Source organism: Mastigoproctus giganteus, chromosome 6 (genome assembly GCF_048544385.1).
Source record: "Mastigoproctus giganteus isolate SK-2022 chromosome 6, ASM4854438v1, whole genome shotgun sequence".
NCBI classification, from domain to species: Eukaryota; Metazoa; Arthropoda; class Arachnida; order Uropygi; family Thelyphonidae; genus Mastigoproctus; species Mastigoproctus giganteus.
Window position 1 is genome coordinate 164,228,850 of NC_143580.1, and position 12,197 is coordinate 164,241,046.

Below are 12,197 nucleotides of genomic sequence, written 5' to 3' on the forward strand. Positions count from 1 at the left end.
CTTAACACGCATATACAACGACAACTGTGAGTTCTGCTGCACATGGGAAGCACGTTACCCTTAAATTCGGTCTCCCCTTCCATACACTTAAAGAAAACTTAAGACAATCAAATTCTCATTGAACAATTAGACTTTACACCAGCCGGTTTTCAAATAAACCAATTCCAATCTTGCAACTAAAACACTTTATTTACAATAAAATAAAATAAAATACGAGCGTATAAAATGAAATGAAATTCAGACCACAATGCACGAGTAATTCGGGGGTGCCAGATACGCTGTGTGCAACTCCCGGGACGGAGGTTGTACACAGTGATATCTTGTGTCAAAGATCCCATAACGAAAGAAGCCAACAGTGGGGTGCTATACGAAATTAAATGCCCGGATTGTGGGGTGTGTTATGTAGGTGAGACGGGGCGACGACTGAAAGACCGTCTGGGGGAGCATATGGATGCAATAAAGTCCGCAAATTATGGGAAGTCTGCCGTGGCAGAACATTTTTGGGAGAAGCAACATCAAATCTCCCCGGAGGATGCTGTCATCACAGATCATGCACAGGGGTTCTGGGACCGTAAATGGCTTGAGAGTTTACGTATTGGGGCAGCTAGCAATTCCATTAATAGAGACAAGGGTGTACGTTTACATCCCCTCTTGGAAACCGTGGTTCTTGGGCGAGATGAACGGTTTCAGCTAGCCTGCTCCCGAGCCATTTCCGGTTCCGGTGCATAAATGGGAAATTCCGCCTTACTCCCGAGGAACCATGTGATGAGTGCCTTGGATCTGCTACTTAAGGATGTTTGGTTTGGTTTGATTTGGTTTTTTATGGCGCATTGGCAGCTAAGGCACTTAAGGATGTGCCACACAGCAGAAATATGCTGTTGAGAAAGGGGATTGCTATCTCCGAAAGCTACAGTTGTTACGGTATTTTATTTTATTAATCGATTTTATCGCTTTTATCATCATATTTTATATTTTTGTATTTTATTGTAAATTAAATCACATCAGTTTTAGAATACTATATATTTTATTTCATTTCATATTATACGCTCGTATTTTATTTTATTTTATTGTAAATAAAGTGTTTTAGTTGCAAGATTGGAATTTGTTTATTTGAAAACCGGCTGGTGTAAAGTCTAATTGTTCAATATGAATTGTCCCAGCCTTGTAGGCCTATTTAGAGAAATCAAATTCTCGTTAGAAAAGGTAAAATATTGTGATCACGAGGGGATAGTTTTGCAGTGATTTCAGCAACAGTCGAATTACAAAAAATTCCCTTGCTTTCTGTACAAATAGGACAAGAATGTTCAAGCCGAAATTGGATTAGAAAGACGTTCTTTCTGATCCAATTTAACCCCACTACTTTCACACCAGGAAGCAAAAATGTCGTCAGAGCACTGTTCTCCGAAAACATTTCTTCTGCACCGCTACATATTTAAACTGGGGCTAACAGTTTAACATGCTGCGATGCAGAAGTGAACGGTGAAGACTTTCACTTGACTAGAGCCGTTGATAGATAGGGAAACTGTTTTCGGTATATTGTTTTAATAGTTCTTGAGATAAGTGATGCTCAATGATAAGTGAAGCTCTTTCTGATTCGATAGACACGAATCAGAGAGAGCTTCTGCAAGATGCTGATTTCACAATTTCCGTCTGTCAGAAAGAAGTGGAAGTTTTGGTTAGCTTCAAGAGTATTGTAAAAATAATAATAATAAAAAAATAAATATATGTATATATATAAGATCATTTAAAAAATATTTATCAAAAAAAATTGAAGTCAGAACATGAGTGCGAAAATTAATTTTCTGCACAGCGGCCATGGGTGCTTTCCAGAGAACCTAGGTGCTGTGAGAAAAAAGAAAGTGAAAGGATTTACCACGTTATCAGTTTGTGGTAAAAGCTTCCAGGGTAAATGGAATGAAGCAGTCGGGGTAGACTAATTCTGTTGGTGTTTTATTCGAAGAGGAATTCATATGATGGACACAAAAGAGTTTCAAAAAAGAACAAGTTCATCCCTGTGCATAGAGAAAAAAAAAAAAAAAAATAGGAAGTGCTGGGTTGATTTAGTGTGTAACTGAGTATCTGCGTGCATTACCATTTGTTCTTATTATTTTTTACTGAAAACCTGTGTGGATATATATATATATAAAATAGAAAGTACATTTTTTTTTTTTAATTTTTGCAAAAATTTACGTGGTGGAGTAAAGAATCAGCCTGAAAAATTGTACAAGTGCATCTAATTGTGTATAAGTGTATCACTAAAAAGTAATTTTTTTTTTTAAATATTGTGTTGAAGTGTAATCTGAAAATCACGTTTCAAACAATCCAGATTTGTTTCTTGGAATCTATTTTATGTGCGTCTTAAATACAGTTTTTGTTTCTTGCAGTTTTGACGCGAATAAATCGACCAAAGGCGCGTCTAAGCTGCGGCGAGATCTCATCAACGCCGAAATAGCCAATTTACGGGATTTATTACCATTACCATCGTCTACTCGCCAAAGGTTGTCCCAGCTCCAGCTAATGGCCCTCGTGTGTGTGTACGTAAGAAAAGCCAACTACTTCCAGCACGGTAAGTTGGCCTGTACTGATTTCATTATGTATATACTTACTCTGCTTTCTTCACTGCTGGAAAATAGTGAGAATTTCAGAGCTGAAAGGTGTGTTTTTTTTTTTTTTTTTTTTTTTTAAGTACAGCCATAGTGAATTCTCTGATGTTCTTAACGCCGAACTTTTCATTAGAGCAGAGGTTCTCGGATAATTTTCGATATTAAGGCAGATATTATTATAGATGAGCACGGTGGATAGTACTGTAATGGTTATTTGTTTTATGTATCATTCTTGCTTATTAGTTTTATGTATAATTGATGATTATAAAGCCGAGGCCACACAGAACGCTACGCTATGTATGCTACGTATGCTTTGTACGCTATGTTTTTTCAACGTTCGCTACAAGTGGCCACACTGGCTACGATTCGTACGAGACTTCAGCAGAGAAAAAGAACTAAATTTCTTTTTCTATCGTCATCAGTCCTGTACAAGGCTGCATGCGGGTCTACTGCGCATGCCCGTCGTCAGCGACGCTTAAAAATATAACCACAAATTAAACAACACGGCGACATAGCTAGACAGCGAACATAGCGTATGCAGTTCTGTGTGGCCCCTTACGTTGTCTATAAAGGGAACTGTTTTTCCCACGCATAGCGTACGTAGCGCTCTGTGTGGCCTCAGCTTAATTCTTGCTGCTTATTAGTTTTATGTATTTTTTTATGCATTGTAAACTAAAGCGGGCACTAGGGGCCCGCCCTCGTCAGTTTCTCCCTCTCCCAAAGAGACTTGATTGTGTGATTTTCTTTAGATCAAAGCAGTGAGTCTGGTCCTTTCCTCCCAAAGAAAAGTCCTCGGTGCTAACAATTAACACTTAATCAATCAGAGTTTTTAGTTTGCTTTCCATTTATCAAATTACTTTTCATTCTGTTCTTTATTGAAATGGCTGCCTCTCTCTTGGTTTTTTTTTTTTTTTTTTTTTGCCTTAGCATTTCTTATATAGGCATTCTGCGTGCTTACCAAGGTCAATCGCAGTTATAACAATACATGTAATGGATGATATACACTGATAAAATATTGAAATAGGACCGCACCGCGCACCATAACGAATAAACGGATTTTTGTTATTATCATTAGTGCCATTTACTATTGAACAGTGTACTAACATTTGATCCACTCCAAAAGCAATTTGGTTTACGTGTACCTTCATATGCTTTTTTTGTTCAAAAAAACCTAACACAATATGCCTTCCATTCTGAAAAGTCATATTTGTTATTTTTATTTATCAACAAGAAGATTTGTTTTACAACAGATCTTGTTGATAATTTACTATCGATTTAATAGATGGTTTGTATAAACCAAAGTGAAGGTTTAAATAATCATTGACCATTTCTGTTTTGTTTCAAATACACTGTATGCCAATGAAAAGTGTCAAATGCCGTTTCATAATTATTGTAAACATAAAAATTACGTTAAAAACAGTCTTAACTTTCCTGGTATTTTAAAATCATAGAATTAATTAATATTTCACTCATTTATTTAATTTTTAGGCGCTTTAACATAAACGCGAAAATTGCCTATTAAGCCAATAGGTTCAACATGTCTCTTCGTCCGTCCGCACGTAATAATTCGACTCCCAGTGGATGGATGAAATTTTATATTTGGCTCTTCTAGAAAGATTTTTCGAGTCATTCCATATTTTATTAAAATTAGACCAATAGAAATTTGCCCGTTATTTCATTTTCCATACATATCACATAGGCTGACCGTATATTGCAACCGAAGCACTAGATAGTATATCTGTTGCCGTGCACTGATTGGAGCAATGAATGAGCAATACAGTGGATGCGCATAAAAGAAATGACTTTTACGCAAGAACCGAGAACAATCTTGTCTTTTTTATTATCAATTTACTAAATACATAAATCGTGAATTATTACTATTTACTTATTATATTAATCACAGCAGAAACATTAAATACATTAAATAATTGTCATTGAAATCCGGGAAGAATTAAGTAAGTAAACTTCATTGGGAAATAGTTGAGAGACTACAACTGTGAAAAAGAAAAGAAAAAGAAAAGAAAAATTCTAAAAGCAGAAATAAATGTTGCATTTCACGCGCTGTTAATTGCAAGTATTACAAAACGTGGAGTGAATATTATGTTGGGAGGTATGTGCAGTAAAATGAAAATAATTATTTAAATATTTATTTAGTTAATCAGTTAGTAATTAATTGGTAACAAGATAATTATTTACCTTTCACTTCTGTTAATCACAGAAAAAATCAATTAATTTAAGAAATAAGAAGTCAACGCACCTGAAATGGAAAGCACTTTGTACATTTACTATTTTTTTATTTATTTATTTATTTTTATAGTAGTAACTATTGTATGTAACAGATTGCACTAGTCTTTTTATATCTTACTTTATTCCTTGGGCACGAGTAGAAGAAAATTTAAGTGCATTTGGAAAGAAACATATATCGGACTGAAATCAATTAATTATTGCTATATAAACTGGAAGAAGTTAGCTCTATTGGTAGGATAGTATGCTAGATTACAGGCTGGCTAAGAGATAGATAGGAGGGGGTTGCCATAAATGATCAGTCTTAGGGTGGACCAACGTAACAAGTGGAGTTCCTCAGGGATCGGTGTTCGGTCTCGCTTGTTTCTAATTTTCATAAATGATATTCACGAGGGTATCCAAGGTAATATTTCAAAGTTTGCTGGTGATTTTAAGGTGAGAAGGTTGGTTAACAATCCGAGCAAGGCCACCTTGCTTCATTGGATCAGTTGTGTATATTGTCCGACAAATGGAAACTAAAGTTTAATGCTTTTAAACGTATATTCATGCATTTGGAGAAGAGAAACCCTGAGTCATATATAAACTAGGGGGAAAGAAAATAAAGGTGGTTCAGAAACGAAAGAGACTTAGGTGTTATGGCACATCATATCCTATCTGTGATTTATAGTGCTTTTTTTTTTTTTTTTTTTTTAGTAGCGAGGAAATCATTATACCTCTTTATTAGGCGATGGTTAGACCGGATTTGTAACACTATATTCAGGTCTGGAGACTGATAAAAAAAAAAAAAAAGACAGATCTTCTGGAGAAGGGCGATCAGGTTGATGACGAAAACAAAATGATTAACATTATCAAGAACGGCTTAGAATATGTGGACGGCAGAGTTTGACAACTAGACATCTAAGGGTTGATCTAATTGTGGTGTATAAGGCACTGAAGGGATTGAGTAAAATAAATGAGGAAGTTCTATTCTCCCTCGTGGGTGAGACACGAACCAGGGGACAGGAGAATAACAGAAGAATGAATCTCATGAATTGAATCTTCATGAGATTCAATCATGATATGGGCAGTGGGTTGTCGAACACTGGAATAAATGGGTGGGCGTGGTGAATCTGACTACGACTACCTTGTGGTAATGGAACCAGTACGAATATTCTGTTTTGTTTGATTTTAATTTTTTTGATGAAAAAGTTCGCTACTTTGAGTCATTCTGATACAGATTCACTAAAAGCTAAGGTTTCTAAAAACATTGTTTTGGCACTCAATGACAGTAGGGAAATTGGTGGACTTTTTATCACATTAGGTTTAAAAAGCAAGGCAGAGATGTTTATATTAGTAACGCAGAACTGATTACTCATACTCCTATACCTAAATTTCAAGTTATAATTTATTTTTAACAGTTAATCGTTTTAATTTGTAAATATGAAATAATATAGTAAGCCTATATTTCTAGATAATTCCATGACAAATTGATTTTTTCAGTTATCAGTATTTACTTCCGTTAATTCATAATAATAGTGTGTTTAATTTTATAGAGGATTTAATTTTCGCAGGTCAGCCACTAGTATCCCATTGGACTAACTAGCGGTTAGCTTGTGAAAACCGTTTTTAGCGCTGCATCCTCGAAATGTAAAGAACAATGGATCTCGACATGATGCCCACTATAACCTCCCTCAAAAGACATTACTCATACTACAGAATAGAACAATGAGGGTTGCAGGAGCTTTGCTCCCGAGCCTAAATCTGAGTTTCAACACTTTAAGCCTCCAAAAGTTTTTAAAAATATTTAAAACTGCAGCAATTCACAGCATAGAAATAATTTTGTTAAGCTTGGGAGCTAATTAAAGATTTTTCAAGCAAAAACAGGAGTCTGTAGGGGGGGGGGGGGGGTCTAACTAAATTTTGAAAACCACTGCCTTGTTAGAGTGCATGGACTAACGTGAATTTGCTCATCAGCGTAATGTGCTGAATACTTCGCTGTCTTAAAATTTGGAAAGCCATTTACCAGCTCCAGTAATAACAAATTTTAATGGAATATTTAGCTGGATCCCAAGCCATTTACACATCACAATAACAAACACCTCAACGTTGGCAAAACTTTTCACATCTCGGATCGATTCTCCTTATGCCTACACCAGAATCGTACTTTCGCGCAGCAGAAGCGGATAACAAATATCTCGGTACACTCCCCTTTGCTACAAACTAGACAGGATGAACAGCACTCGAAGAATGTTGAATGTTTCCAGCAAATATAACTAACCTTTGTAACAAACTAAATTTAGAATGTGAGAAGCTACTTGTATAAACAAAAGTATTTGGACATCCCTCCACGAATATTGTGTTTTGTGTTAAAAGCCTACTGCGCATGTGTATCAGCCCAGCGTTATCTGTATCAGTCTCTTGGGTTTGCCTGTGCAGTAGCAGTAGCTGTACGTTAGAAATCAGTGCGAGTCGTCTAAGGGAATGCTTACTTTCAATGCGGTAGCTGGATACCACATCAGTGACCTTTCTACGTGCGCAACTGCGATTGGAATGAACCTCGCACAATCCACTATCGCTGCTGTTATTCGAAGATGGAAACAGTGTGAATTCAGGTAATACCTCAACGAAAATAAAAAAGATCTGGACTGCTTAACAAACTGCCTGAACATGTTCGATGGATCTATAAAGAAGGTAGTTCGTTCCTTACGCATATCATCTGCAGAGCAAGTCCAAGAAGCGACAGGAATACCCATTAGTACGTCAACCATCCTTCGGGAGCTGCATGGCCTTGTGTTCAATGGTAGGTTACCAGTTCATAAGTCTAATATCTGTCACCAGTGGAAAAGCCGTTTACATTGGTGACCGTGATTACATTGGTTTAGAGTGTTGTTCCGATGTAAAGGGATTCTAGAACAGTGGCAGAAGGTGCCACTCTTCATAGAGTGGCGAATCTCACTAGACAATGTTAAGTTCCGGTGGAGGTGTTTGGATTGGAGTTTGGACGTTTCTACCACGAAGTCTGGTGGATGGGGTCTGACGGTATAGGACTATTTTAGGTGGTTCACATATGGTCCTTTGGTGGTAAGTGTCTCAAACCACAAAGTCCAATTTGGATATTCTAGATAATTGAGCTGCTTACACTGTACTATGGAAACGGGCTCCGAAAGTATTAGCACAAACACTCCTTGTCTGAACCGCAAACGCCACTGGAATACCCTTGGGTTAAATTACAGTGCCAGATTAGGCTGTGGTAGAACAGTCGAGGCTACCATTAAGGCGAAAGATGGCCTGCTCTACTCTGTATTATTATTATTTTGAATGAAAAGCCCTTTTTGCAACTATCCAAATGCATGCTTTTGGTCATAGTCTTATATATGTTAATTGTACATAACGATCTGACATTTTTCATCAGTGCTGCCAGTTAATAACATTCTGATTTACTGTAAACGTGGATGGATGGATAAACAGTGGGCAAGGGCAGTTCGTTTTTAAGCCAAACCAGTTCATCTAGAACTTAGTGATATGTTTCTGACTAAATTATTACAAATAACTGTGAATCATATTGATGAAATTGACTTTACAGCCTTGTTTTCAATGGTAGGTTACCTGTTCATAAGTCTAATATCTGTCGCCAGTGGAAACTTTTAACTCTGTAACCAAACAGTCTTTGTAACAAAACGATCAGCTATTTCACACGGAAATTGTAATCTTGTTGCCCATTATTACACTATGTAACGAAAAAATTTTGTCTGTATTTTAACTGTTTCTTATACGTATTTTTGTTTTCTGAATATAGTGGTGGAATTGATTTATCTCCAGTGTCAATATTTTGGCGAAAATTTAAGGTTATGTTTTTGCAACATTTATCAATTAAGTATAGCAATGTGCGAGTTTTGTTGCTTTTTTAAAAATCAAAAAGTTAATCCTTATTCTACGCCAAGTATCATTGCGCAACCTAGCCTAATTGGCTTTGTGCTAGGCTATTCGTTTGGTATGGGCTGGAATCCTTTCACTAATTAGAAAACTTTTTAAAGACTTTTTCATTCGGGGCTGTAGTTAACCGGTCTCACACAGAAGTGTAGGGTTTTAGGGTGTTTAATCCTTCTCCGTGAATTATTCCGGTTTTTCCTCACCGCAAGACATGCAAACTAGTCCAGGAATATACACAGTTTACGCAAACACATCACACTGGGCGCATCTCTGGCAAGAGCTTGTTTTGGGGCCGAACACCGATGCTCCCCATCCCCCATGTATTTGTGATCAGTATTCCATACATATTATTATTGTTGCTGTGTATTATGGCTCGTGCATTTTTTGGGTTGGAGACGCGTTCCATTTTACCAGTAAGTTACCAGCTATTTGCTATTGAAGTAGAGGCACGCGACCTTCTGGAGCGATGATGTGATAGCCTGAGGTAGCGAAATCTCCTTAGATGAATATATCCTATATCTACCTTTGCACACGAAATCCCGCCCACGCAATCCCATCACGTCCTCTCGTGCTACTTGATAGTTGACCGCCGGATTGCAGTGGAGGGGAGTTATCAGAGACGGATACGCTTTGCGAATTAGATTCGTATTGCTAATGATTTGTTTTATATCTTCTCTATAAAATTATGTTAAATAGACAAATTTTAGTATTTTATGAAACAGAACTCGAAAATTGAGCACACAGCTAAGTTTTTTCATTATATTTAATATTAAGTTGTCATAACAACTGATATAATTGCTTGACTCTTTCTGAACGTCTACCGCATCTTTGATGAACCGGTTTTCATTTCTTTCAGCCCTCACAAATGACCTAAATTTAGGATCATTATGCATACACATATGTATGTCAATTCCTCGAACATTTCCTATTTCTTTGTTCTTTTATTATTCGCTGAAAGGGATGGAAGAATATGGAAGTATAATCCTTATAACTAAATTGTGGTTTGACTTGTAAAAGAAATGATGTACCTTCTGCAGATGGAATTATTATACACAAAGACAGGTCCGACATTATCTACAATGACTTAGTATACCACTGTATCTGTGGTTTTGAGTGTAATATTTTGTTTCCGAAACAAAATTAGGTATTAAGAAATTAAAATTTTCTATACTCTGATTGAAAGCGTGGTAGAGAAATTTATACTAAATTTTCATGTTTAATGCGTTTACTGTTAGTCTTCACTTAGCAGCTGTAACCATACCACTTAAAGGAGCACTTGTACAGCCTTTTCATCCAACAATTTAAGTATGGAACTTGTAACGCAACAGTTTTTTTATACAAATAGTCTCCGATTTATGTCGGGTAAGTGTTCCTGTGAACGACGACGTATACTGAAACCACGTAAATCGGGCATAATTTTTTACATATGTACATTTATGTTATAAAGGGGGGATGTGTTCCAAATCGTGGTGAAATTTCTGGACTCGCCAACTTAATATAAGCTTTATTTAATTACTCATTAAAACAAATGAATATTAAAACAGGAAAGCAGTAAATTAATCATCCACACATATATTGAACTGTACGTGTAAACATTTATTACTTACATACTGTATTAATATACTGTTCTAAACTAGTCTAACTGTTGGCATTTTAAGAAGCCGAGAATAGAAGTCTGAAAAAAATTTGCCACTTCTCTTTCATTATAGTAGCACAAAAAATCATTGAATTCCACGACCGAACTGGTCGCTCCAATCAACGTTTAGGACGTGTTCATCCCTTTCTCAAAAAAATAAAAATAAAAATAAAAAAATGTTTTTTGTAGTGAACTGTTTCACTTGCAATGTTTGCTGCATTTCCTACTCTCGCTGCACTCTTACCATTTGCTGCTGCATTTCAAGTAGATCCTTATTAATCAGATCAGCATCGTCCAATTCCAGCATTTCTGCCACTTTACTTATGTTCACTTGGTAAAATTTAATCACATTTATCATTTCCACAATCTGTAACTATTATATCAAATATTCGCTTTCAGCGACACTGTTCGCAGTAAAATATCCATGAAAAACATTTTGTTCTTTAATTTTGTTGAACAGTAAAAAAAAGTATAAACGGCTATAGAATTCCTCTCGGGATTTTCGTAATCAGATAAGGGTGCGGTTTGTCTCTCTCTCTCTCTCTCTTTTTCTCCCCTCCATCTCACCCGCACTCTCAAGACACGTTACTCTGCTTTCTCTACCGGTCAGGGAGAACGGAGTCTGAAAGATCCGTCATCAAATGGGCGGCGTGCTTTGAAGATCAATACACGAAATTAGAACCGCAGCGCCTTGACCTTACACTTATACTGCCGGGCACAGCAATGGACCACTCTTTGATGCTTCAGAATTCCGTTAATAAGTTATAGATTACCTGTAGGTTAATAAATCATGACTACACGTCATGCAACCACCTTTAGGTACGCACTTCACTTAAAAGATCGGTGAGATTATAATAACGAAGTACGGCAGATTTTCAGGTGTCGATATATGGCTGTCTTTCGTTTTTATTTATATCGCATCGCTGTATTCCGGATGTAGTTCTAGTTAATGCGTGTATTTATTTATTGTTTTAAAGAGGTATCATAGCAATTACTGAATGAAATCCTTGTAATCTAGAGAACACTAAAATAAGTTCGGAAAATGACTCCATGCTGTCTTTTGAATAGGAAAATATTACATTTTAAAACACATTTAAGATGATCCAAGTAAGTGCCGAAGTAATTTAGCCCTCGCTTCCTATCATGAAAGGCACGATCTTTCTCAACATCTTTCATTTGTAGTTATTTAGTTTTATGGGACATTAAATAAAGATCATTTATTTATTTATCTAAAAAGGTTAATAAGGTAATTTGGATGTTTTTTAAGGTTCGCACTTAAGGATAGTCGTCTGATATTTAGGAACATGATGTGGTAGGCATCTGATTTTAAACATTTGTAATATCTGATTAGTGATACATCTTTTAGTGATTATGGAATTCTCTCAAAATATCATTTACAATAATAACTTTTCTTACTGATTTTGTCTCTTAGTACGAGAGAGGGCTAGGCTCGAGCCAGTGAAAGTATCAAACTTATCTACATTTAAACATAAATATTCACAGTTTTACAGGTGCATTAAAATATGTGTATTGCTTGTCACGAGTAGGAAGATGACAACGGCATTTCAGTGCAATCGCACTGAAATGCCATAGCAGGTAAAAATTAACCGTTTTTCAAAATTAATTCTTTGAAGGTTGCAGTAAATACTAGTAAGCTGATTCTTATTGTCTCGTATTTTTCTTTGTGACAGCTTAGTCGGCACGATATATACTACAAAAAGGCCTTTTCGTCAGGGCTGTAGTTAGCTTTTCTCAGGTGGAGGGAACAGAGTTTTCCTACGTGAGTTATTCTAGTTTTTTCAGCC

The 12,197-nt window shown here is 36.3% G+C and overlaps 1 protein-coding gene across 3 annotated transcripts in view; it reads left to right on the plus strand.

The window, feature by feature from the left end:
* Positions 1 to 12,197, plus strand: part of dysf (neuronal PAS domain protein dysfusion) — a 395,946-nt gene that overhangs the window by 225,255 nt on the left and 158,494 nt on the right. For all 3 annotated transcript variants that reach the window (XM_090375456.1, XM_090375455.1, XM_090375457.1), the window contains one exon: positions 2,385 to 2,566. In XM_090375456.1, coding sequence (XP_090231582.1) covers positions 2,518 to 2,566 — 49 coding nt within the window. In that variant the 5' untranslated portion in view covers positions 2,385 to 2,517. The remainder of the gene's footprint in view (positions 1 to 2,384; positions 2,567 to 12,197) is intronic.